This window comes from Ixodes scapularis, unplaced genomic scaffold (assembly GCF_016920785.2).
Source record: "Ixodes scapularis isolate PalLabHiFi unplaced genomic scaffold, ASM1692078v2 PGA_scaffold7__128_contigs__length_106722199, whole genome shotgun sequence".
Lineage (NCBI taxonomy): Eukaryota > Metazoa > Arthropoda > Arachnida > Ixodida > Ixodidae > Ixodes > Ixodes scapularis.
In genome coordinates, this window is record NW_024609882.1 from 21,276,904 (window position 1) to 21,304,221 (window position 27,318).

Below are 27,318 nucleotides of genomic sequence, written 5' to 3' on the forward strand. Positions count from 1 at the left end.
TTTCTTCGCCGGGGAGTCTTCTCTTTTCGTTGCTATTGATGACTGTGCCTCTAGTCCATGTGAATCTAGCTCATGACTAGATCCACACTCATCCATAGAAGCGGAACTTTGTCGTCCGATCGCCGTTTGGTTCCAAGCTCGCAAATCGTCGCTTGCCAGCGTTTCGCTACCGTCCCGTGTGCCCTTTCGGATTGTGCCGTGCCTTCGCTTATTCAACCGCCGCCCGCAACCGTTCATTCTCTGCGAATAAAGAGTTTAAACGATATTTCCTTGTTTTGTGTTTGTACCCGTGTTTCAGATGTCTACTCACTAAAAAAGCAGGTGTTTCACTAGCTTCTCGTGCATGCCTCGTAAATTCTATGTACGGCTTTTCTGTGCAGAGCTATAACGGAAAAAAAGAAATACTGCATGCGGGGGTTTTTGGGGTTTCTCGTTAACTTAGTACACGTCACTGACGAGTCCGTTGGCGTTCAAAATGGTGACTAAGACCGGTTTTTCGCATGAGTGGGGGTCGACTGGCGTCCGTTGTAAAGCCGCCATGGCGTCTTTCCCCTGCTCTTTGTCTGCCACGTTCTTACCCTTGCCGTTTGTGCTCCGATTGCAGGTTGCATTGGGGTTCGCGTTTACAATCTACAATGAACGAATTGCTCAATCGTGTATCAAGCCTAGGTGAATGAATACCCAGTCGATGTGTTTTAATTTGCCATCACCGGGTATACATTCATCCGCGGCTTGTGCATGTGGCGCCATCTGTAGTCGTCTGGTGGCGCCTCCCCGACTCCACCTGGTGTCGCGAGTTGGAACGTCTGATTGGCCGAAATTCGTCACTGCGACCCGACTCCACCTGCTGTCGTCAGATTGAACTTCTCTTCACGCGAAAGGTTTTCCAGGCAATAAACTATTTACGTGGTTTCAAACTCGTGACACATCTATGTCTGCTTACTAAGATGCCCTTACGATTTTTTGCTATTGCTATATTTATTTCTCTATTACTATTTGGGTCAAAAGGTTCCTTACTTTCAGGTGGTGGAACGACTAGAAATCGAAACCAACATTGTTTTAGCACCAGAGTAACCTAACCTAACGGTTACGGTTACAGAGCAGGCTAAGATCTTAGCTTGCTCTGTTTCAGGTATCTTAGCGCGCTCTGTCCGTCAGCCGCGTAGCCTCCACAAGCCATGCCATGCCAAGGAATCCTTGCAGGTTTGCGCCCACGTGCCATGTCACGCGCACCACAATATCTCACAATATGAAAGCTTTTATGACTATTCTTCACAAATGTTGCAATTGCAAGTACGTTTTCTAGCCCATAGAACTTCTCATTTTGTTTTATGTGACTGCGGCAAGCCTTTTTTGCCCCAACCTTTCTAATGCTTGCCTTTTCTCGCTTGGCGTTTAGGCTGAATGCGATCGACAATATCCGAGACTGTTGGATCGTGGAACTATTTATAAATTTAAAACCGCTCGCTGAGTGCGGTAATTCGTGAAAGTCACCAACAGCTTCCGGAGGATAGACGCTTTTTGTACTACATCGACGTCACCTCGAGGCGCTCTCCTGGTAGGATGCGAGCAGAGACTTATGACATTTTTGTCACTGATAACAATTAAAAAAAGCCTGGAGCTTTACATTATTGCTTGTGTAGCGTGCCTCGGGGCTATCAACCTCTACGCTATCAACAGCCTCCACAGATCCGAGCCAGACTAAATGACGAAAATAATCCCTGAAGAAGGGGAAATAATCCCTCTTGTTCCCTTCTCCAGGGATTATTTTCGTCATTCTTGTCCAGCTCGCTTGCACCTTTGCATTTAATTGCATTATAAGTAAATGAAGTTTGTTTTAGCTACAAGCTACAATTGTCGGACATGGCCGGGCAAATTCTGTCAAATTATTACCAAGAATTGTTTAACACAAATTGAAGCGGGCGCGTCCGCTTTGGACACCCCTTGTGACGCGCGTTTGGGTCCGCGAAATTAAATACAAATGGTGGTATGCGAGGGTGTGTCGCATATTTCGCCTCGACTGGGTGAATAAGCAGGAATTTAATAAACGACTCCTGAATGCAACCACCGCTTTTTCCTGCCAGTTATTTTGAGGAAATGTGCGTTTGTTAATTAACAAAATTCAAAAGGGAATCAACTCGGAACTAGGAAGAAAACAACAACACGCGTGTGACGAATTTCGTTTTCCTTTTTTCAATTTGATGAGCCATTTTGTCCCAATCATAATAATAATAAAAAATACACCCTACTTGCCGTGATAATGTAGTGGGATAAAGCGCAGGATATTCTATTTTCATCATTGAGCTTTTTTTCATTCTAAGGCTTCGACACCTCAGCGCCATTACTGTTTGTTGAAGCAAGGGCCGGTGCAGGCGAGTTGATTGAATATAGACATTTTTAACCCTGGAGGGTTACACCCTCCAGGTTTGGCCACCGTTTCAAACCTTGATAATATGTCCTACTACGAATATCATTTCACCAAATAAACAACGCGTTGCCTAAACAGCGCATGAAGCGCCGAGGGATCCAAGATCTGCGCGGTCTGTCCCAGTCTGCCCTACCCGTGACGTCAAAAACGATTATGATGATATCTAGAGAAGCGCCCCCTGTAAGTGACTACGTCACAACATGGCGTCTGGGTCCAAACAAACCGTTGCTAGGGGCGTTGCTATGGACTAAATCTAGCCTCAACATGAGGCTAGATTTTTGCTTACAAGATGTTCTTGACGTCTCAGTGTCGTATTGCAACAATAAAAGGTTTCTGAACATTAAACTCCGCTTTGCTTTGGTAGCAGACGACGCGATAGATTTGCTGGCCTCTGTTGCAGCGGGCGTTTCCATTGAATTGCGTCGGTAAACCAGCGACAGAAATAAGTGCATCGCCATGGGCCGTAAAAGCCTCCTTTTTTTCTTTCTGTGAAGAACTTTTAGGGATGTGAAAATGCGGTCAAATCAAACCACGGCATGCAGATCAGTTACGGCGACGACCTGAAGTGCATTACCGGCGTAGTGCAGGCCAGCATGAGAAAGAAATCGTAAGCCGTCGAGGTAAGTCGCTAATTATTGTTATTGGGGTTGTCAGGTTATTAAAGAATTGCGTATCTATTATAATGCAATTAAATGAAAAGGTGCAAGCGAGCTGGACAAAAATGACGAAAATAATCCCTGGAGGAGGGGAAAAAGGGGACGAAGAACAAACACAAATCTCCAAACAGCAAGGTTACGGTGGTGCGCGACCCAAAAAATTCGCAGAAACAAGCGATTACCGCCACACTTCTGCCGAAACATATATGACATTCAAGCTTTTTTAGAAGTTTAACTCGTACTCCTGATTTTTGAACGGTCGGGTTTTTGTAGCGAAACATAGCCACATGTATTTGTCCATAACAACGACCCTAGCAACGGTTTGTTTGAACCTATGACGTCACACTTACGGAGTTTTAGTAGACCGTGTTTCCTCCTCCGCTACGAAGAAAACGGCACTGCGCCTGCGTGCCGATGGCCTTGGGTTCCAGCAAAGGGGGAAACACGGTCTACTAAAACTCGCAATCGACTCTGTAAGCGTGACGTCATGGACCCAAACAAACCGTTCCTAGGTTCGTTTTGCTACGAAAACCCGACCGTTAAAAAATCAAGAGTAGGATTTAAACTTCTGTCATATATGTTTCGACAGAAGTGTGCCGGTAATCACTTGGTTCTGAAATATTTACGACCGCATGCCTACGCAGACGACGAATGCAAGTGCGCCGTCTGCTACACGCCAGATGGCCAAGCCAGTGCCGTCGTGAATCGTGTGAATAAAGACGACATTCTGATATTGCATTTGTTTGAAATATAGTAAGCTTCAGACACTTATAAGAATTAATAGTGGGGTGCGATGCAAAATATGGTTTACCGAAAGTCCGGCGTCGGTCAAAATGATCGTCTGCTGAAAGATTGCATTGTACCCGTAACGGGTACAATGCAATCTTTCAGCAGACGATCATTTTGACCGACGCCGGACTTTCGGTAAACCATATTTTGCATCGCACCCCACTATTAATTCTTCAGGCAATCGGTTGAGATCTCAAATTTTAATTGCGGACTCGCACTATGTGAGGGGGCTTCGTACCTGGTTGTAACCATCGCGTGGAGAAAGATTCTTGCAGTTTCTTCAGATTTCCGCAAGACCCCAGAGCGCAAAAGAACTGGATAAAAACATAAGGTGAGTACATGTCGCACTGGCGGACAGATGCCTTGATGTAGAAAAAGGGGCCAAACCAACCGAGAGCATGTAAAACCCACATTCTGTTCGGTCATCTTTTCTCAAAATATGGCGCTATATTTATATATTATTCCTATAATATTGATAAAGTAGTTGCAGGCAAGTAGTAGTGAGTAAAATACAGCTCAAATTTTTTACCATTGCTATGGTAAAACAGCGTTGAGAAGTATGCCTGTGTCCATACGCCATCCGGTTATTTTGTTATGCTTATATATCTACCTTTGGTGGTTTTTCATTGTGCTCTTTATATGTTCCCCTGTTCGGCCTAGCTTTTTAATTTAGTATTTAGTACAAGCCTCAATAATAATAATAAACAACTTACCTCGACAGCGTACGATTTGTTTGTCACGCTGGCCTGCACTACGCCAGTAATGCACTTCAGGTCGTCGTCGTAACCGATTTGCATGACATGGTTTGATTTTACGGCATTTTCACCCCTCTGAACTAAGCTGGGTTCATCAAAGAAGAAAAAAAAAAAAAAAACGCACATTGCGGAGGCCTTTACGGCCATGGCGATGCACTTGATTTTGTCGCTCGTCTACCGACGCAATTCAATGAAGACGCCCGCTGCAACGGAGGCTAGCAAATCTATCGTGTCGCCTGCTACCAAAGCAAAGTGTAATACTTCAGAAATGGCTTTCATCGTTGCAGTACAACCCTGAGACGACAAGAACATTTTTTTAAAAATTAGATATCAAGACAAGAAGTTAGGTTGCTTACAAGAAATTATTTATTTACTTGAAAGCAAAAAATCTAGCCTCATGAGGAGTCTCCATGCATTAGTCCATAGCAACGGTTTGTTTGGACCCAGACGTCATGTTACGACGTAGTCACTTACGGGGTCAATGGGAGCCTGTGAGGCTGCACGATAAGCGTGGCGCTGCAGTCCGCGCCTCTGTAGAGCCGTGCACCTATGTGATACACATACTTCCAGTATGTGTATTTAGATACGACACCGCCCTACACTTTTTTGCACCGGTGCAGGAGGTGTAAGTAAATCAAATGCGGCTTGTTCCACCCGGTAGAACATCAAAGTTCCACAGGGTAAAACTCCGGTGGAACTCCGATGCTGACGTTAAAATTACTTTTCAATGCCTCCAAGCAGTGACGTTGCGTGTGATGGCGGTATGAACATGTACGGCATCCCACGCGGTGCTAGTGCTTGGGGGTAATGAAAAGTAATTTTACTGCCTTAAAACACGCAAGAGCAACATAACCGCAAGAGATCTGGAGAAATAAGCATGAGTGACAAGTTTATTGCATGCACAGTGCCAAAGAAGCTCATATTGGCCGAGGAAAACTTTCAGTAGGATGATGCTCCATAGCAATCTTGGTGCGACTGCTTTTAAAGATCCTTTCGAAGCTATGGAAGGGTCCAAAATGGCGATCACCATGGCAACCGACAGCGATTAGCCAATCACCTTGAGAGGTTTTGCCATCTGTATGTTGGTATTTGTTTGTGTCCGGCTAGCAGGTGGGAAGGTGATGGCACTACTTTCCCAGATCCAGTCACTTTACCTAGAGCAAGACAGCAAGGGCAATGCCATTCTTATTGCTCAATTCACTAGAAACTTCATCAAGCTCAATTTGCCTTGAAAAGCATAAGTCTGAACAAGAGAATACAGAGGTCGTCTTTGTCTCGGGAAGTTGCTCCTGCTGAGACAAACTTCGTGCAGCCGAGGTGCGTCTTTGAGCAGATTTTTCGTACAGGGGATTATCATGAGAAAAGGATGGAAAGTAAAAATTAAAGGAAGGTCTGAGGCCTCTGTCCTAACTGGTAACAAACCTAAATAATGGCTTGTCATGAATGTCCTGAAGGAACCCGGAAGAGCCACAAGGTAGCTAGTTAGTTTGTCACTAGTTTGAGATTTCAAAGGAAACTGAAGTTTTATAAAATTTACTTGTAAAACACCATCCTCCTTTGCTTTTTATTTTTTCCTTGTGTACTCGAAATTTCGAGTTTCTCAGATAAATCAGAATTAAAAAAAATTGTACTGGCAAGTTTTTTTTTTTTTTTTATTTACCTGAAAATACTGAACCCTGCACATAATATTAAATCTGTGAAATAGGACCAATTTACCTCAGGTATAATATATCATTTATGGTGAAACCGATCAACCACAACCGTCGATAGCTGAAACTTCTGAATGATTGGTGACAACTTCCAGCGGCCCATACAAAATGTTTGTGTACCGCCTAATTGACACTCGATTTCAATTACTTCAGATTAACTTCAGCACATAAAACACCCATGGACGAGGTTGTGCACTGCAAACATTTTATTTCCCTACTTCTTTTTATTCCTACGAACGCCTAATTTCTTGGGCCTCTTCTTGATGCCTTCCTTCTTTGCCTCCTCGGATTCCACATCATTCTCTTCCATATCCTCCCAAGCCTCGTCGTCTGCTTTTTTTCCGCCAACCTCTTCATCCTCGTCGTCGTTGTCGTTGTCCTCCTCCTCCTCCTCCTCTTCCTCGTCTTCATCCTCCTCGCTTCCAGCGGCTGCGCCAGTGAGCTTCTGCCTCTTCTTGCCCCTTAGCGACCGCGTCTTCGTACCAAAAGGGTTGCTGCTCTCACGCAGGACCTCGCACGTTCCGTCGCTGTTCCACAGGAACTCCATCGACACCTTGAACTCCGCCATCTTGATCCCCAGCAGCTTCTGCTCAGCGGAACCGCAAGCGGTTGCGTCATGAAAGCAAAGCAACGCGAGCGATTGCCTCCGCTCTTTTTGAGAAATAAAGGTGCGCTTAAAACTACATTGCTGATTATAGTTACGCATTCTCCACAGCATACCTGGTAAGTATCAAAACGACACCTTATTGAGATGCACAAATGAAAGCTCGTCGACGTAGAGTGAGCACCTCTTACTACCCTCACAGACGTGACAGTTTTCGGCCGCATTTAGTTGTTTCCTGATGCCTTTTAGAATCCATGATTATGGGAAAATATAACGGCTCATAACGAAGACCACTGGACTTCAATCGTACAATGGCTGCTTTACGACTGTTAAAAAGTGGCCAAAAGCGGCCGTAAAATGTCACGTCCGTCCAAAAAAATTGGACGCACAGATATTCTTAAGAGGGTAGACAGCCATAAAATATAAACTATTAAGTGCACGTAATAGTAATAGCATGCTTGCACAAAACAATATCAGTGATATTAGCAGTCGAGGTGGGAAGGTGGTTCCGGTCTACACATGTTTGAGGCATGAAAAATATTGAAATAATGAAGTTCTAAAATTTGCAATACCGAGCAGATATGTACAATGGTGGGGTAATTAGTTTATGATGTTTATGACAAAATACTTTAAGAAAAAGACACAAATGATAGATTTTTCGGCAGTGAATTAGTAACGGAAGACCTAAAGTGTTTACCATAGTAGAAACGCTCGCAGTGCGATAATAGTTTGTCACTAAGAAACGAGCTGAGCGGTTTTGAATGGATTCAATAAGAGCAATTAGAGACGAGTGAGCAAGGTCCCACACAGCAGCAGCATATTCAAATATGTATTGGATAGACGGAGCAAGAAAGAAATTTATTTTTAAGTATCCTAACGTATGCTCAGCAGTGTAAATTGCGTATTCAATATAATTTTTCCAAGGACGTTATATATGAACACCAAGATATTGTAAACAGACACTGAAGAGAGAGAATTGAAGTTAAGATGATAAGTATGACACACCGATTGAGCACGTGACACTCTCATCGATTTACATTTGTGAGTGTTTAGTTCCATTAGCCACTGGTTACACCACAGTGATATACAGTGAAGGTCAGATTGTAGCAGAAAAGTGCCAGATATGTCGGTTATTTTCCGGTAGATTATGCAACCGTCCGCAAAGAGGCAAATAGAAGAAGACAAGTTCTGCACCAAGTCATTAATGTAAATGAGAAAGAGTAGTGGGCCAAGCACTGAGCCCTGTGGGACACCTGAGGTGATTGGAACAGTACAAGAATTCCTATTATTAGCAGTAACAAATTGTAGGTGGTTAGTTAAAAAGGCATGAATACAATTTAATATACAGGATTCAATGTTAAGCGATTGTAGTTTATGAAGGAAAAGTTTGTAAGAAACTTTGTCAAAAAAAAAAAAAAAAAGCTTTTGAGAAATCTAGAAAAACAAAATCGGTTTCATAATGATTATCAAGTGAATGAGGCAGATCATGCATGAAGGAAAACATGAAAAATGTTTTCAAAAGCCATGTCGTGTACTTGTGAATAAGTCATTAGCCTCAAGATAATTGACTAACTGCGAGTAAACGACTGTTCAAATATTTTACATGGCACGCTTGTAAAAAGAAATTGGTCGGTATTTGGATGGGTTTTGTTTCTTGCCAGATAATCCATGAATAAGAGACTGCATTTAAAGTTTTGAGAGAATGATTGAACAATACACATTACAATTTTTAAGGAACTTATTCTGGCACACGACGAAAGCTTCATATTATTAATGATGCCAGCAACACCAATCGCTTCAAATGCCACTGGGTCCATAGGCAAAAAAGCAGGAAACAACAATACCGGTACTTGGTTAACATTACAGGTTGTAAAGGACATACCAAAAAAATCATTTAATACACTAGCACTTTCAGTTACTGGTACTGAAGAAGGCATGTAGCCAGGGAGGGGGAGGGGGGTGCCGCCCGGCCCCCCCTCCTCCTCATACAGCATTGTGTCAAAAGAACCCCCCCCCCCCCCCCCCCCCCCCTGCCCCTGCCCCCACCCCCCCGAAACAAAATTCTGACTACGTGCCTGGACTGAAGTACATTGTTAGACTGACAGCTCGGATTAACAACATTCCTAAATTGTTTAGGATTAATTGCTAACATGATATTTAGTGTATGATTATAAAAATATGACTTCGTAAAAGCTACTGTATATTCTTGATCTGCAGTTTTCTATGCCCCCCATCGTGCATTATGAGATGATCGTTTGGCAGTACGAAACAGGTTTTTTTCTATTTCGCAGATGCCCGAGATTATCGTTAAACCAAGGCGAGTTTGTGCTGCATTGGATCTTCCTTGATGGTATGTACTTTTGACTTAATAATAAAACATTTTTAAACGGCATCCAATTAGATACAACGTAGCACTCTGAAATCTTGGGTAAGTCATAATTAGGACACTCGGACATGTATAAGTTAATTGACGTAAAGTCAGCTCTGCTGTAGTCATGGATATATTTTATGTGAATTTGAGGCGTGGGTGCTACCAATGGGATATTCAAGGAAAAGTGAACTGATGTAATCAACATGGCAGGTATGTTGATAATGATTACATGATGCTCAGATGCATTGTTAATATGAGATTGAGTATATCTGATGAAAGGTATGTAACCCTAGTGGGCTCTGAGACAAGTTGAGAAAAGCTTCAGCTGAGAAGGGGGTTGAGACAGGACATACATTAGAACAGATGATGTTGGGGTAATTGAAATCACCCATTAATATAACTGGCACTCCTGGATACTGGATGGTAATTTGGTTAATGCAATTACGTAACAAATTCACAAATAAACAACAGCTAGGGGGGGGGGGGTCGATAACATACACCCATTATCGTTTGTTTAAGTTTAAAAGAAACGCAAACCCAAACAAACTTAAGTTCACAGGCTACAATGACAGGGCGAGAAACCAACGAGTCAGCAACCGCCAATAAAGCACCAACGCCACATCCTGTGGTGTAGTGCAGGGGGATGTGTTGAATCGTTTTTTTTACACTGAAACAGCTTGCTATCAGACACTTTGCTAGAGAGGCGCCTCTCAGTGAGAGCGATGACGTCGGCATCGCATGAATCAGCAACTGAGCACAATTCACCTGGTTTACGGTTAGACTGCGAATGTTAGTAAATAAAATGGAAACATTTTGAAAAAGGTCAACCTTCTCTCCTGCCCCTTGCTGATTGTTAAGTTGACATAGAAGTAGACACCGTTTGAAAATCGTATAGGGGTATCACAGAAAGAAGAAACTTCGAGACAAGGCATGGCCACTTCGTAAATACAGTTTTCAATTTCATTGTATGCATAACACTTGTTAATAACAAAAAGCGTGCACAATGCACGCTATGCGTCAATGAACCTTAGTTATACCTAAGGTATGGTTAAAGCACCACCACACTTATTTCTGAACGCATTGTACCATCCCTTGACAATTGGAATGGAGCTCCAGCTCGTCGTATTGAGTTTGGGAGGCTTTAATGGGTGTAACCTCTCTTCCGATCCAGAGAAAACCTAGACCGAAGGTCTTTTCAGTATTTGTGAGGTCAAGCCTGCACACTTTAGATGAAAAGCTTTTGCCAATAACATTCTCAAAATTACTTTTAGCCTGCGGTAAAAAAAATTACGCACAAAAATGCACTGATTGGTGCGCTTTGGGGTCACCCAATAGGTGGCACCAGTGTGTTATTTTGTTGAAAGCAGTTTCAAATGAGCACACTGCACTCCAGCACGCTCAAATCCCACTGCGTCATGCAGCCTATATAGCTCTAGACAAACTATGTAGTGCAAGTGGTTGGAATGCCTCGAACCTAGGGCTGCCCGTTTCCATCTGCTTTTCAGGAGATTGGTCACAATAGCTTGCGCAAGACAAATGTTTGAGATAGAGTTTGGCGTCAGCTTACTACCATTAGACAAACAACAGTTGAAATCTCTGGCGCAAGTAGGATAGAGGGGCGGCATGGCCCCTTTATTCTATGTATGTGTGTTTACCGTACGGAAACCACAAATGTACTATAACGAAAGCAGATTTGAAATTTATGTGCAGTAACTACCTTCATTGTTGAAAAAAAAAAAAAACAGAGTGGAAAAATATCTGCACGCTCCGATTCCAATAGTGGTTCAGTTTGCACACACGTGTCTCGGCCTCAAGATCGCAGAAATTGAGATTGTCCCTCTTTGCCCGAGACCCACTGCTCAAAATGCTGTCCTCACAAAACACACCTTCATCTAATTTTCGCTGCGCACATCTCTTTTGACGAAACAAAGAAGTGTTTTTTCGGTCGCTTCCATCAGTTCTGGAACGCTTTTGCGTGAACGGTGAGAGCTTGCGTCCTTGCAAGGTGCTCATGACGCATGATGTAGTATGCGCCTCAATGGCAACCCCATGCCGTGACCGCAGGATGGCTAACGGACAGACATGTTGCCATTGACAGGCCATGAGAGACACGGGTTCTGACGACTGATGTGCAGCATAATGATTGGTGAATGAGCGCGAGCACATTCCAAAAATGCAAGCTCTCACATTCTATGCAAGAGCATTCCAAAGCTTCTGAAAGTGGCACAAGCTGTGCCTTCAAAAATTGGATGGAGGCAGACTTTGCAAGGATGGCCTTTTTGAAAGCTAAGTTTCATTGCTCTTTCAGGTCTGCAGAAAGGCACCACCAAAACATACTTAGTGCCTGGGATAATAGTTCAATTTTTTTTAGTGCTGGGCTCACCAGTATGCTGGCCTGCTCAGGCTTGAGCACTTCCCCTTCCTTGCAGACTTCGTGATCCTTGATAAGTGTCACCACACCTGCGGCAAAGAGGAGACAAGTATCTTACAGCGAGTTCGTTTCACATGCACTAACACCGTACAACTTCTCTCCCAGAACGCATTGCACTTGCGCAGTGCCGGATCAATACCAGGCCCGAATGAACTTGCAGGATAAGATAAGTGGAAGGCGTTGCACGAAGGCTTGCTGTAGTGCCAGAAAAAAAATGACCGCATCTCTACGTGGTGTATGACGTTGATTGGGGTGAAGCTCTGGTGGTACGTAGACGCTGAGCCGCAGCATGCTAAGCTTTTCGTTCGTTTTCATCCATGTTAGAAAGAGAATGTGTGGTATGGAACGTGGTTATATATGCATTTGAGCATTTGACCGCAGCGCACTCTCGTCTATAAACGTTGAGCCAATGCATGCAAAGTTTAACGCGATTATATACGCATTTGACCGCAGCGCCCTCTCCTGTATATACGTTGAGCGGCTACATGCAACGTTTCATCCATGGCATCCCCAGCTCTTGAGTTACTACCACATCTCAGAGCCCCCTACTCGCCCTGCAGTCGTGGCCGAGTGGTTAAGGCGATGGACTAGAAATTCATTGGGGTCTCCCCACGCAGGTTCGAATCCTGTCGACTGCGCAAACATTTTTTCTTTTTTTAAGAAGACAGATGGGATGGCAATCGATGTGAGCACGGACAATAGACAAGGCTAGACCCTAAGGAGCTTCGCCCCTAATCCGGACAGTAAGGCTGGCCAGGTGGAAGTGGAGGCAGCTCTCATCCTCTTCAAAAGGTCGTGGGAATGATACAATCTGCACTACACTATGATACTCTGCGATGGTGATAGCCACCCCTTTGCTGCTCTCCAAGCGGCGAAAGTCTACGGGGTTTTCCTCATACACAAAGAGCACTGCATAAACCACGTGCAGAAAAGGATGGGGACAGCACTGCGGAGCCTCGTACAAAAACAAGAGGGAGCAGCGGGCACCAGCATTGGTGGCAAGGGAAGACTGACTGCCAGTCTCGTCCCAAGGCTTAGCTCTTATTACGGCTCAGCTCTGAAGTCCCACGAAGATGACAGGATACCTCAATTCCTAAAGGATACCTCAATTAAGAACAACCTATGGAAACCAGAAATTAGCATACTTGATATCTCAATTCCTCAACAAAGATTCAGATGTTATGGGAATAATACTAGTGCTTCTCGTTGCAGCCTCAAATACAATGTAAAAAGGTGCCCTGTGGCATGTTGTTCGGAATAAATTTTGAACGTCAATTTGTCTCCACATACACTGCGTGTAGTACTGTGAACAGGCCTATTTTAGCTACTGTATAAAATATGACGTGTAATTTTCATCTTTGTGGAGGTAATGGTACCAATGATATTGCACTGCTGTTTCTTGCCAATGTTTTGTACTTGCTTTTCCCAATGAGTGCTGAGGCAGTGTACTGAGGGGACTGGGCATAGTCAGGCAGAGCCTATCTGCCTTTTGCCCTTTTCCCTCGTGACCCTGTGTCCGAAATAAAGAAACAAAACCAACGTCACACCCAACGACATGGAATCTAACCACAGCTTGTGCCCTACTGGAGAGCAGTCCTGGTGCAAGCAGAATGCAGTCAAGGCCAAGGAAGAGCCTGTGCCCAAGCGCCACTAGAACTTCCCTAATCACGTGTGCACAGCTCTTCTACCTGTGTCCACACGCCTTGCAGACGAGACGCTGTTCCGGTTATGCCAGAGGGGAAAGACACGAAATGCCAACGAGAGTATCCACTCGGTAATCTGGTCACTTGCCCCGAAGGACCAGAATGCGTGCCTCTTTACAGTGGAGGCAGCTGTTCCAGAGGCGACTCTATGGTTTAATGTAGGCAGCCAGTGGGCATCACGAGTTATCCTCGAAAAGCTGAACGTCAAGCCTGGCGCCAAGTGCATGAAGCGAGGAGCGGAGAAAGACCTTCGCCGAAGTGCTGCCTCGCAGACCAAGCATGCGTCCCAAGACGACGTCCTAAGGGCCATGAGGAGGAGGCGCGCCAGCCAGATGCATGTGGACTATGTTCCCGGAGGGTACTCTACCCGCACACACAAAGAATTCGTGACAGAGCTATGAAAATGAACCTGTAAATGTTTCTTCTTGTTTTCTCAAAATAAAGTTTCCTGCACTTCACTAGTTACGGAAGCCATATCTCATTTTCTACACATCCAATCATCACCATCTTTTCTTTTTCTGGTAGGTGCGTTAATGACATATCCAAAAAATGATTCAGAATTTTTTTTTTTATTGCTCTCAATATGTAATCTAAAAATTACTCTTGAAAGTTAAAAGTTCAATGTGTTGTAAAAGAGCAATAAATAGTCCTGGTGTTTTCATTTATACCTTATTAGATACTCTAGACCTTCTAGTTTACAAACATATCTTTAGTACTATGTTTTTATTTTTCTATTTTTTTTTAATCCTTTCTGTAAAATCTGCAAATGGAACTTTAAGTAATTGCTAATCTAATCAAGCCATTCCAAACAAATGTCATATTTATTATTAGATTACAAAGGCAGATGTGCTATGAAAATTTTGTTATGACTGAATCATAAATAAAAAAAAAAGCTCGAAAAGCAGTTTCCCCTTTAACAGCTTGATTGTCTTGGAGATCTACAGACAATGTATGTTTCCGCAACAAGCTGACAACAAAGCAACTTGTAAGGAATAACAAAAAGCGAGCAATCCTTCAAGTCTGTTTACACTAGAGAAAACACTCTTGATCTAATCGGGCAGAAGTTCGATCAGTTTACAGCGCAAACCACTGAAAGGATACGCCGGTTTCAAACTAGTTTGTTGGAACCTCCAGTAAAACGTTCTGCGGCATCTTCGATTTCTGTCCTTGGTCGCATACAGATGGGTCAGCTTTTATTCCTAATGCTGTAAACTCGAGAGCATACTGTGAAATAACTGGAGAAATTAAATGTTAAACATGATGATTTTACCCAAGCCTGGGTTAAAATCACCATGTTTGACTTTCTCTGCTGTGCAGCTAGGTTCTGTTGGGCGAGCTTTATCGACAAATGTTGTCCATTAGTGATTAAACAATCGGCCATATTTTAGCAATAAATTTTCATCCATACACCCATGACAGAGATATGATCCAGCGGCCGCTGTTGCATGCGTTTGTCCCGAGTGTTTCCTTACTTGTCGGTAGGCTTCAGCGACTGTACGGCAACAAAACGACTCAAAACTTTCAAAAGTATGGGTTCTCAATTGCTTCCTTCGTGAAATAGCAGACAGTCAATAATTCAAGCTCGCGTTCAATCCAGTCGAGGTGCGAAAGCAGACGAACCGTCGTCATCTGCTTTCGCACCTTGCCCCGAGCGATGAATGATGGGATTGCATAGTGGCGCACGCTCGATTCGCTCGGTGCAGCGAGTGCATGCACGCGTGGAGTGCCGGCGCCAAAACAAACTCGTACAGTGGAGGTACTCGTGGAGTACCAACCGGAAAGAACCCACTCCATGCTGCGAGTGGGCATGCATGGGCACAAGTGCAGTGAAACAAACTCTCTATTAGACTGTATCAGATTTACTGACATTAGCGGTCAAGAGATGCATTAGCGAGTCTGTTTCTTTCTTCCCCGCACCTCGGATATTGCGAGGGAGCAGGCATTGAATCGGGACCTTAATACAACAATTGATATGATGGTGGAGAGGAATTTAGCTGCGCACCGAGAGGTGCCCGACAAAAAAGGAACCGCTCTGTTGTCTAGGTTGATAGGTCAAATAGAAGTAAGTTCATGTCCATGTATGAAGCCAGCTGAAAAATGCTAGCTGCTATCAGGAACAAAGGTCCGCATTTCCGTCCTTTACTACTTAAACTGCACAACCAAAAGGAGGAAGCCTGCCCGAGAGTGGGACGACAAGAGTGACAATCAGATCATTCTCAAAGAAAAGCCTTCGAACTTGACAGGAACCATAGAAATGGGCACAATAATTGTGTTGCCTCAAGCAATCTCTGTTTATTATGTGCATGCTAGCAATGCTGCTGTCCTGTGAATGGGAGAGGGACAAAATTGGCAAAAAATTATCTTCAGCTTGGATACAGCAAACATAGTATGCAGAGTGTCACACAGAGTTTATGTTGGGTCTTAGTACGCTGTCTCTCCTCTTTTTGGGCAGATCATTCTGTCTAATGATAAGTGCAAGAAATATTTCCAGATATAACTGGCCAGGGGCGGATGCAGGAATTTCCTGAGGGGGGGGTCAGGTGTTGGTCAGCGCACCACATGTTTAGGACCCCCCCCCCCCCCCCCCCTCTCCCTCGTTTCACGCCCTAAATTTTACACATGCAGAATTCAAGAGGGGGGTCAGGACATCCGGACCCCCCCTCTAAATCCGCCCCTGCTGGCCCTTAAAAAAGTTGAGAGAGCATCATGTATATAGTATTTCCAAGACATGAGGCAATGTGGTCAGGGTGTCTACCAAAAGAATGTTTTCCAATTCCCAGATGTTTTTAGGGTTTGTTGAAATTCCCAGATCGACTCCAAAGGGGAATGGACGTGTCTGAGGAGCAGTTTCTATGCGAAAACACTGACATATCTGATGGCCGACAGAAGAGTGGCCAAGCACTGGATCACTCTACCTTGTCACCAGTCTGTTCTTTCATATAGTTTTTTGCCGAATAAATGTCCCGAGAGGTTAGGGTTACGACAGTTCCTTGTCAGTACAAACGGTGCCTCAGCATACCCACATGATGCCGAGGTGATGGACACCGCTTCAGTGCCTATGTTTCCACGGCTTCCTCATTTCAAACCTTAAGACGTCACCGGAGTGGCAGGACTCGTCGGAATTATATCACGTTTCACAAGTTTATTCTGCAGGTGTATACCTGGCCCACATTGGTGTCACATTAGCGGCCTTGCTGCCGAGCGCATACCTCCCGCAACACCGAAGTTCTTTTCCTTGACAAGAACAGGTAGGGATGACCTTCAAAACGGTGTGGCGACAACACGTGCAAGCCACGTATATCCATCTGCCATGCATTGGGGGTTGGGATTTTCAATTAAAAAGTATTCAACTTTTCCTGGCACGATAAACTAAAAGTTTTCGATCTGGGGTACGTCATTAGCGAATGCACGATATGGCAGTTTTCTTTCGATGGTATGGTGTCCTGTCGCAACTAGTGTCATAGAATTTAATTTTGTTGATTTTATTCGTAGCCGGGCTGTGTAAAAAGTGGGGATTGGGCATACACACACACAAAAGTGATCCGTAACGAGAAGAAATGGGGCTGAACGGACGAGTTCCGGCCGAGCAATAAGACAGCCGACCTGCGACCCAGATTGCAACCTAATGGTCGGAGCCGCAAGTTTGATGCAATCTTGCCAACACTGCAGCACAGAGAAGAAGCTAAGTATCGGCCTTGCAGTCACCAACAATGCACGTGCAAAAAGTTTCCTTAAAATTCCCCCGCTGCTCGATATCGTACCATAATAGAGCATTTTAAGACGTCCATCTGGCAATCTCTTGAAACCGAAACCACCGCGACAGGGCACCAGCTCTTGTGGCAGTTGGGTTTGCCAAGATCTACCATGTGACATGATCGATTTACTGGGTAAAATTCTAAAGCCAATTCAAACTCAACCCTTAAGCAACATCCACTGTGACATGTCGGCCGGAGAAACACTGTGGAATCAGGCGCATGCCCAGCGGCTCTGCAATGTTAAGGCCAATCGATTTGGACAAAAATGACAAAATCAATATTTCAATGGCAAGTCTACACTGCTATTGTCTTTAAATCAGACTTCTGCTTCAGAAATATTGGCAGTAACTTGTTAAAAGAGGTATGACAGCAACCCAAGCGAGCCGAGGGGTGGGGATTTGAGACATCCTCCATGGATTTTCATTTTTACTCCAGTAGAGGCCTCTTCATATGTTTTTCAGGGGGACTGCAATAATAATACCTACAATCTTGGCAGACCTGGCGACTGACCATGTTTTTTTGAGAGGCTTATATAAGGCGAGTCAAGAAGCAATGCTCACACAGGAATTTATTCCCATGGACTTTCACAGCTGTGAGAAACTCATACTTATTGAAATACAGATTGACATTTGTTTTAAATTGTTCTATAAAACTAGGGGCACATCTATAATCACAATCAAAGCATATAGACCTATAATATGAAGCAAAATAAGTCAATAGAAGTAATAAAAATGTGCCCCTGCAACAGCCGCAGCTCCTAGTATGTCGGTGCGAAGCAGTGAAGCCCAACGCAAGCGCACCGGTGTAAGTAGGTGAAGTTTGGAATGCGTGTGCGGTGCACAATTACAAACTTCAAACTTCACGCGAAATGAAGCTAGCAGAACCTAGAGAAACGACCAAAGAACAAGCGTGTCACCCCCCCCCCCCCCCCCCCCCCCCCCCCAATTAGAAAAAGGAGTCAAGAAAAACGGGCGATTGTGAAAGCCTGAATACCTTTCAAGCCTCGTCAAAGGTCACCAAGAACAAGAAGCACAGCTCAGAGAGGCAAAGAGCTGAAAAAGGGGGAGAGTGCGGTACAATAGAAAGAAGGCGGCCATTGCCCAAGGCGTAGAGGCTGCCTTCTTTGCGCTTGTCAATAAGCGTGCAACACGCTCACTGATATGGTTAGCAAAGCAATGTGCACCGCCCTTCTTTCAGTAACCAAAGTTCGAGTTGAAACTTTTACGAGTATGTCAGCCTGCAAAGTACCCACAAGACAATTTCTTTGTTTGCGAAAGACAAACTATTAGAGAGAGAAAGATGACAAACAGAGAGATGGCATTAGCTTCTGCGATGGAAACATGGCGTATAAGAAGCCTTCCTGTTTGTGCAGTGTGTCCAGCATTGCTAACTCTCATGTCCCAGCGCGGGACAAAGGCAGGGACATTGTCACAGTACAACTGCCATCAAACAAATGACGTTCATTGTCAGGGCTCAAGGACCCAGCTCGAGAAGGAGAGAAAGGCGAAGTGGCATCTAATGGCCGAGTATTAGATGTGACAATGAAAGAAGTGTGAGAATACAACACAAACGACCCGCCATATTTGGCAACAGAGGACATGAAATATTCCGAGTATTCAATACGTGTCCCGAATAAAAAATCTCCACAAAGTTACCACGTTGTGTCTGCTAGCACCATCTCTTGGCTTGGTGTCTGGATTGAAAACCTGTCATTTTCAGGGCATTTGTATTTATACAGAGTGGCCAGCATCCACTCTCAGATGAAGTATTCAGTAGCCACTCACATGGGCTTTGAGGTTTCCAAGCTCAGGAGCAAGATCAAATGGTACATGAGCAAGTACCCTGAAAATATACCGCAAGTACATTTTCAGTGCAGAGTGGTACCGCAAGACTGGGTGGAAGAATGTTATAACCACACAAAGTCTGCCCGAGTCTGCGTGTATGTGTGGTGTACAAGTTACGACCTGTGTACAGGTTGCAACCCAGAATTCAATGGCACCCGCACAGTTTGAGGCCACAGGTCTTGGTTTGGCCGGAAGTTAATCGAGGCCTTCGCCGCCTGTCACACTACAGGTAACATGAGCTCCCTCTCTCCCAGCCTCTCCGACACCAAGATCTCATATCTTCGTCAACAACTGCAGCCCACCTGTCTAATACCAAATCTCCACGCGCGTCACTCCGCCGAAGAAGACCCATCCCATTTATCCCTTTGTTCCCCTCTCCTTCCCTCTTAGTCGGGCCACCACTGAAGCGATCGGCATCGTTGAGGAACGTCAATAAATGTACAAGCTGCCAGTCGGAAAGATGTTTTGTCCTGTCTTCATCCTTTCCACCGTTCATGTTGCTTTCCATTATCCCCATACCTTTACCAGCACGCTCTAATTTGTCAAGTCTATAGTTGATGTTTTTGGTTTGTTTAATACACTGAAAATATATTCCCCTTATGTCTGCCTTCACAGCTCAATCCAATCACTGAAACAGGTGGCACACCTTAGAGTTCCAGTACTGCCAGAAAACGAGCAAGTGTCTGGTGGAAACTGTTTGGTTAGTACTTTTATGGCAGATTTCCTATAGTTTCTTCATGCTATGCCAAGTGGAACTTACTTTTGTGAAGGTTTATTGAAACACAGCTCTTTCCTTAATGGCAAGAAACAGAAATTCCCGATAAAATGTTGCAAATCATCTAAATGAACCAGAGAGGATGCTTAAGGGGGAACCTGGGTACAACGAAAAAAATATACAGTCGAATCTCATTAATTCAAACTTGAGGGGGACCGAAAATTTGTTTGAATAAAGCAAAGTTTGAATTACCAGGAGTTTCCTCCCATAGAGACGCATAGGATGGGACCTGCATGTAAGTTTGAATTATCCGCAAGTTTGAACTAAGAGAGTTTGAATTAATGAGAGTCGACTGTATACGAGAGAGGACACAAGGGGTAGATGAAGCCCACCTGTTGTCCCTCACTTTTGTTTATTCTTTCTACATACTGCAACAAATGAGACAAACGAAAATGAACGAGACACCTCACTTTATCTAAGATGGCATGGGTGCCGAGATGTTGGAGGACAAAATCTTGCGGTTCAGCTAGCTCAAACAACTCTAGTACGGCTGCAAGCAACAACTTAGTGAGTTCCACTCCTTCTCGAGAAAACGGTGTTTGATGCAACTCTCCGGCAATGTTTCAATGGCTCTAGGTGCCTTAAAAGGGCACTCTGGCGTTTTCATCATAGTCCCCGACCTGCCTGAAAATTTGCTAAACACACCAATAAACATAACTGAAATAGTAACCCAAATATTGGGACAAAACAAAAATGTTCTTTCGCAAAGTTACTGCATTTACAATTTCAGGCCTCACCACATTTTTCAGAGCTAAAGTCTCTACTGGCAACAATGAAAAAGAGATGCCACGGGAAGGCAAGCGTCCACTCTTTGGACCGTAGACTTTGTTCCCAACCGATTACAAGCAGGTTCATGGTGTCAAAGGACTGCTTCAGCTCCAGCACTGGTGCGGCGCCTTGGCAGCACGAAACGAAACAAGTGCTCGGCATAGTCTAATTTTAGACTGCCAGCTGGACCTGCAATCCTGTCTTCCACTGACGTGGCGGCACTGAAAAGTGCACACACATTTGAATGTTGATTTTGGTGTCAGTTTCACTCGCCGACTTCGCAACGACTACTGCGAATTTCGCGATAGCAAATAGCATACCGGAAAGGGTAAAGGCAGGCGATTCCGAAAATATGGTTAGTTGGGGTAACTAGAAACCCGTGGTGTCTGGAGTGCGTCTACGACCGGTGCGTTTACGGCACAACAAGACGGATCCTGTGACGCCATTTGCTGCCATTTTGGGGCCACTTTTCTCGCGTGGGTACGACGCCAGACGCACCGGTCGAAGACGGGTTCCGGGCACTGTGCTGCCACAAAGCGGACTGTCACCTTTCTGCAGGCTGGTGGGCAGGCCCAGGTGCCTCAGGTGGGGCTCCAGGGAGTGCTGGAACTGGGGCAGCGGACCGGCGTCCAGGAAGACACGCTCCGTGGCGCGGAACCCCGACCGCGCAAAGTCCGGGTCGCTGTACTCCTCAAACCACCTGCACCACGAAGGAGGAGGTTGAGCTTCGGCTGTAACGCGTCGTTCCCCCCAAGAGGGGCTCAACGGGGTCTTTGTCGGCATCCATACTTCCTGTATACCCGGGGGGGGGGGGGGGGGGGCCTAATCCACACGGTGGGACAAAAAGACGTTGCTGCCTGCTGCGATTGGTCGGCGGCACGGTGCCGACCGATTGCAGCAGGCAAGGAGGTCCTAGTCCCTTCGTCCCGCCACGTTGCCTGGAGCCCCAGGAGCGTCCAAACCCCCAACCTACCTCGGGTACCCATCGGTTATAGATACTCTGCACCATAATTTCTTGCACGAGACACATTGTAATTGAACATTTCTGAGTGCAGCAGGGTCCGTGTTGAATTTGCGTCATTAAACATGTAATTGTCATCACCGGCTTCGAGCAAAAGCCCAGAAATCTCCCCTCTTTCGACGTTCTCGGTGTAAAACGGTGCAGAAGCTTACAAGCCCTGTTTGACGAAAACATTGAGAAGAAAGGGAAGACTGTTTGTAGATAGTATTAGGAGGGTGTGTTGGTTGAACATCTTGGTATGCGAACACAAAAGGAGACAAGGAACACACAAAAAAACGTCAGACACAGACAGAGTGACGCGCAAATACAGCGTAGGTTGGCTCTGCTCGATTTAGAAACCCTCTTTACCTTGGGGTCAGGATGGTTGGAAGAATTTCAGGAGCTCAAAAAGGCCCCAAAAGTACCAATCATGTAACATAATACTTCACAATGATAAAAAAAAAAAAAAAATTAAAAGGTTAAACTTTTTAAAAAGTTTATTCAAAGCACACATTACCTATAAGTAGGGTTCCGCGTTTTCAATTTTTATTTTTTCAAAATTCGGCATACTTTTTTGGGAGCTTATTTTAAAATTCAATTTTCGTGTTTTTTTTTTTTTGGTGCATATTTATTCCCAAAAAAGTTTATCGGTTTATTTCGGTGAATATGAAAGAAACACCATCGGACACTGGATCAGATGATCATTGTAGCTGTGATATTTGTGATCACTCAAAGAATAACGGCACATATACATACGTGGTCTTCGCTACAACTTCCGTCAGGACACCTCGAAATCGTGGAATTTGCGGGGATAATCTTCAGCACACTTCTTTTTCCTTCCCATTCTGACAACGTGACCGTCTAAGGTGATGACCTAACAAAAACCAAAAAAATGGCAAAAAAAAAAAAAAAAATCTATTGTTTTTATGTTTTTAATCACAGGGAAGTTTGAGGAGGGTGTTAAGAAAGGTATAAATGCTTTCCTGGATGTCCTCTGAAGCGCATGAAGCGAAAAACCTTAGACTAGCCCACATCCGAACTTCTTTTTTAGGACCGGGAACTTGACACACGAAGACCTATCACAGAAAGGACATGTATGTCTGGCGAAGGCCAATCCAAGACCTCTTTTGTTGCATGCTGAACCTTAGAAGATGGCAATCACGAAGACGTCACACAATGTCAAACTTTGCAAAACCTTCTCTCTCTCTCCCCCCTTCCCCCACCCACCTCGACGCGGCCCTAGAAAACTGACCTTTTTCGGATAAAACCAAATTTTAGAAAACGGATTAGACATACTTTAATCAGTTTAAACTGAAAACGCCGAACCTACAAACTGACCTTTTTCGGTTAAAACCAAATTTCGGATAATGAATTCGACATACTTTTATCGGTTTCTATCGACTTAAACCAAAAACTCTGAACCCTACCTATAAGCCCACAGAAAGCAATCTGAAATGCAAGCACCCACATCTTCCAGGTGGCCTACCTACAGCTTTTTTACCGAGAGCAACAGCAAGCAGGAAATACTTTTGTTGTACAGCAATGTTGTTTTGTGATAAGTAAATTTCCTCCACAATTCTCAACCACGCTATGCTTTTCTTCCCAAATATTACGTTCCGGGACAATACAACTTTCAACATGTCGCACTGTCTCATCTAACCCAGGTGGGATGGTATGATTAAACAAACAAGTTACTGGTACCACCTTGTCCTGCCGTCTACAACGTCTGATAAGCCAGATGTCCAAACAAATCACTATAAACGTTTGGACACAGCTGTGCCGCCTACTTTGACGGCTCCTGCTCTTGCTTTTGTTGTAAATAATACTAATAACACGCTCTATTTAATAGATACTGCTAAGTCCTAAGAGTGACCACAAGTGACCTTCAGTGGTTAGCGGTCAAGACAGAGATGTCTGGCCATACTCAGTTAATAAATTAAGGGATCCCCCTTAATTTATTAACTGACTTTTTTATTTATTGTGCTGAAATTTAGTATACTCATGTATTTCTCAGTGTTGATTTTTAAATATAAAATTAGTTTCCAGATAGCTTTACTAAATCCTGAGTTATCAATAAATTTGTAATTTTAATCAGGTCCTCCTTACGGTCGTTAGCGTAGAATCCTTCAGAATATATCAGAAATTTTTATAGAATGGCATTCAGCTAGACATGCTTTGTGTGGTGATGCTATTTTTGTTGCTTTATATGTCATAGACTAATTTAAATTAATTAGTCATCAAAAAGATATAGCCTCCCGTTTTGTGCCACTTGATTGCAAATGTTTTTTACCAATGTAATATCATTAAACCAGGCTTAAAATAGCATCATGGCACAAGACACGTCTTGGTGAATGCAATTCTAAAAATTTCTGATTTATTCTGAAGAAATTTATGCTAACAACCCGTAAGGAGGACCTAATTAAAATTAAAAATTTATTAGTAACTCAGGATCTAGTAAACCTATCTGAAGACTAATTGCATATTTGAAATCACCACTGAAAGATACACAAGTATACTAAATTTCAGCACGATAAATGAAAAATAAAAAACAAAAAGTTGAAGACCAGCATTTACAAATCTCAATGAAATTGAACAGTGTGCAAATTGCTGGCTTAATGAGCTATCTCAGTGGTTGCGGTCTAACCAACTACAATTAAACACAGCGAAGACAAAATATGTTATGTTCAGGTCCAGAAACAAACCTGTTCAGCATAAGTTGAATGTTACATTTTTAAACTCTACGATAGAAAGCACTTTGGCTCATAAGTTCTTTGGGGTTTGGTTTGAGGCGTTTTTAAGTTGGACGAACCATGTAAATAAAATCAGATGTGATATATCACGTTCAATTGGTATACTGAATAAAATCAGACACTTGTTACCAAACTGGCTTAAACTGCAGCTCTACTCAACTCTTGTGTATTCCCGCCTACAGTACTGTCTTTTAGTTTGGGGAACCAAAACGAAAACAAACATCGAAAGTTTTTCTTTTACAAAAGAAGGCCGTTAGGTTCATAGATAATTTAGGTTATATTCAGCATACATTGCCCACATTCGAAAAATACAAGCCATTACCCATCGGACATGTTTTTCTATTAAATTAGCGAACATTATATTTGACGAGATAAAGCGGGATGAGACCTCTTTCTTCAACGCCTACATTCATAAGCCTGCCGATTACACTCTTAGACAATCTTTTACACCAAACAAAACGTTAGAACAAGCTATCGCACTCAAACACTTCATTATCAAATTGCTAACTTACTAAATAATCACGCAAATATAGTTCAAACGATACACAACTGTAGCAATCTCCAGATGTTTAAGAAAATTATCAAATTGTATTTTCTTTCAATCGAATAATATGCACCTGCTACTTGTGCCATTACTTCAAATGTGCAATTGTGATCAATTATATTATATGTAACAATGTTTGTTCCTTTTTACTCAACCCTAAGACTCTTCAAATGTTTTCATCCATACTTATTTTGATGTGAATTAGGTAATTGATGATCTTTTTTTTTTTTTTCGGTATCATTAGAGGTACGTGCCGAGTGCTGTAATGGGGGCTGGTGGCCACGTCAGAGGACTTCGCATCTTTCTTTGCCGCAGCCTCCCAGACATATGCATGTCCAAATAAACTTATTATTATTATTATACCCTAACAATCTCGCAAAATTGAAGCAAGGAAAAAATATGCAAAATTCAACATAGACAGGCAACATGTTTCTTTGTGTCCCAGATGCTTAAAGACATGGAACTAAATTCTAATGTGCAAGCACATTTGGGGCCAGAAAACCTTGCCACTTGGATCATAGATGGCACTGCCACACTGCATGGTCCAATGGATATTGGAAGGATGGCAATATTGGGGAAAGCTTTTGGCTGTTGAAGGCAGACGAAGATGTGCAGAGCTAGATATCAGGAAATAGACATAGTATGCGAGGTACATAAAGAGAAAGATGAGACGGCCAAACGCTTCATACCCTACAGTAAGGGGCTTCCAACCTTTAGTTGCCGAAGACACGAGTGATTTAGTGACTGGTTTGGGGCTTAAAGGGGCACGAAAGCAATTTCGGAATTTGTGGTTTTATGACGGTTACTTTATCTAGGCACTCTAAGCATCACACAAAACCCAAAATTATGGTAATATGTGGCCTATTTATCCAAGTAACACACAAATCTTTGACCACAATGGGATCATAAAAAAAATCACGCAAAATTATAATTTAGGATTTTGTAAGATGCTTGGAGTGCACAGATTGATGTATCTGCATGAAAAAAAAAACACAAAAAACTCCAAAACCTCTTTACCATTTCTTAAAGGGCAACTTTGGTCGAAAACGAAACCAAAATAAATGACTGGCATAGCTATAGTGGCACATAATATGATCACAGCCGAAATATTACGTCAAAATGAAGCCTCATATTCCACAAAAAACAATTTCAGACGCGACCAGCTGCTCTTTAGCCGGTGGCAAGCAGGTTAGCTTTTGGTCAAGGAACACTGTCGCAGTACCCTCGTGACGTCACGCCGCGGCTGTACGGCTGATGATCAGTGTTGCCATTCCTGTAGCAGATAATTTCGGTTCTGCTGTAGACGCCCGAAACCAAACTTTGAGCCCGTAATATTTATAAAACTACAAAAAAAATATAAATAAATATAAATAAATAAATTATACCTTGTACTTTAGGGACATTTCTTTAGCTGAAAACACTAAATCCCAAATTCAAAATATTGACCAGAGTTGCCCAGTGAGAGAAAATAAAAAGAAAGAGCTTCCGCCAAACTTTTGTGATGGAAGAATTCATCAATGTCAAGTGGTCATGTGACGCCACAGGACCATGACCGTGACGTTCGAGGTCTGCATGGGTACGGGCTGGGCTTCACGGCTACATTCATGAAGGGCACGGGCCTCGCATTCGTGTCTACAAGGCAGGCCAAAGCAAGCCAAACAAGCCGTTACTCTTTCTTTTTGCAGCAATTGCAGCAGTGTGTTTGCATGTGTGCTTGCTTGGCTCAGTGTCTGTGCACCGAATGCTCTCGCAGAGCAACAGAGCCACGGAGTTAATTTTTGTTGCCTGCAGGAGCCACCATCGTATAGTCGCTTCTCCCCATCAACACGCACACACATGCACTTACAGAATGCGTACCGACACAGGCGTACACTATCTGTACATACGTGTGCGTGCATCCACAATGTGGGTGAAGAGGTTTACCCCCAGAGCACTTTTCCTAAACAATGTCTTACAGACCACTGCAACAGATGGCAGCCTTTTTTAACATATGTATATATTTTTTTCAATTATACACAGCAGTAGTGAGCAATTTAGAGCTTTGCCCGTCTTTTGTCCGAGCTTGTCGCGACGTTTCCCTTCTTTTGCAATTTTGGCACGTTGTTTTGTTTACTGTCGCTCCCCATTTTTATTTTTCGGTCCTTATCACTTTTTTTAAGAGTTTGCAGATTACCCAATTATAATAGCAGCAAAAAAAAAAAAAAAGCTGACTTAGTTATTATGGGGTACAACAGTCAATGTGTGTAACAGTGGCGAGTGAGCTGCCAGGTCAGGAAATTTGTGAGCTATTCATACCGAGCGAAAATAGAGCGGGCCCCAGCGGACCTGTGAAAATTAGCCTCGGGCCGAGCCGAGCCGGGCCGGGCCGGCTGTCAAAAATGGATGGTGGCCCGGGCTCTTAAGTATCGGCCCGTGCAGACCCCTATATGACACTAC

The 27,318-nt window shown here is 43.7% G+C and overlaps 1 protein-coding gene across 1 annotated transcript in view; it reads right to left on the bottom strand.

Annotated features, from left to right (window-relative positions):
• Nucleotides 1–6,518: 6,518 nt before the first annotated feature.
• LOC8041001 (mRNA turnover protein 4 homolog) overlaps nucleotides 6,519–27,318 on the bottom strand; it is a 52,308-nt gene continuing 31,508 nt past the window's right edge. The window contains exons 5-7 of the mRNA XM_040223173.3: nucleotides 21,137–21,288; nucleotides 11,696–11,772; nucleotides 6,519–6,923 (exon numbers count right to left, since the gene is read on the bottom strand). Coding sequence (XP_040079107.2) covers nucleotides 6,552–6,923; nucleotides 11,696–11,772; nucleotides 21,137–21,288 — 601 coding nt within the window. The 3' untranslated portion in view covers nucleotides 6,519–6,551. The remainder of the gene's footprint in view (nucleotides 6,924–11,695; nucleotides 11,773–21,136; nucleotides 21,289–27,318) is intronic.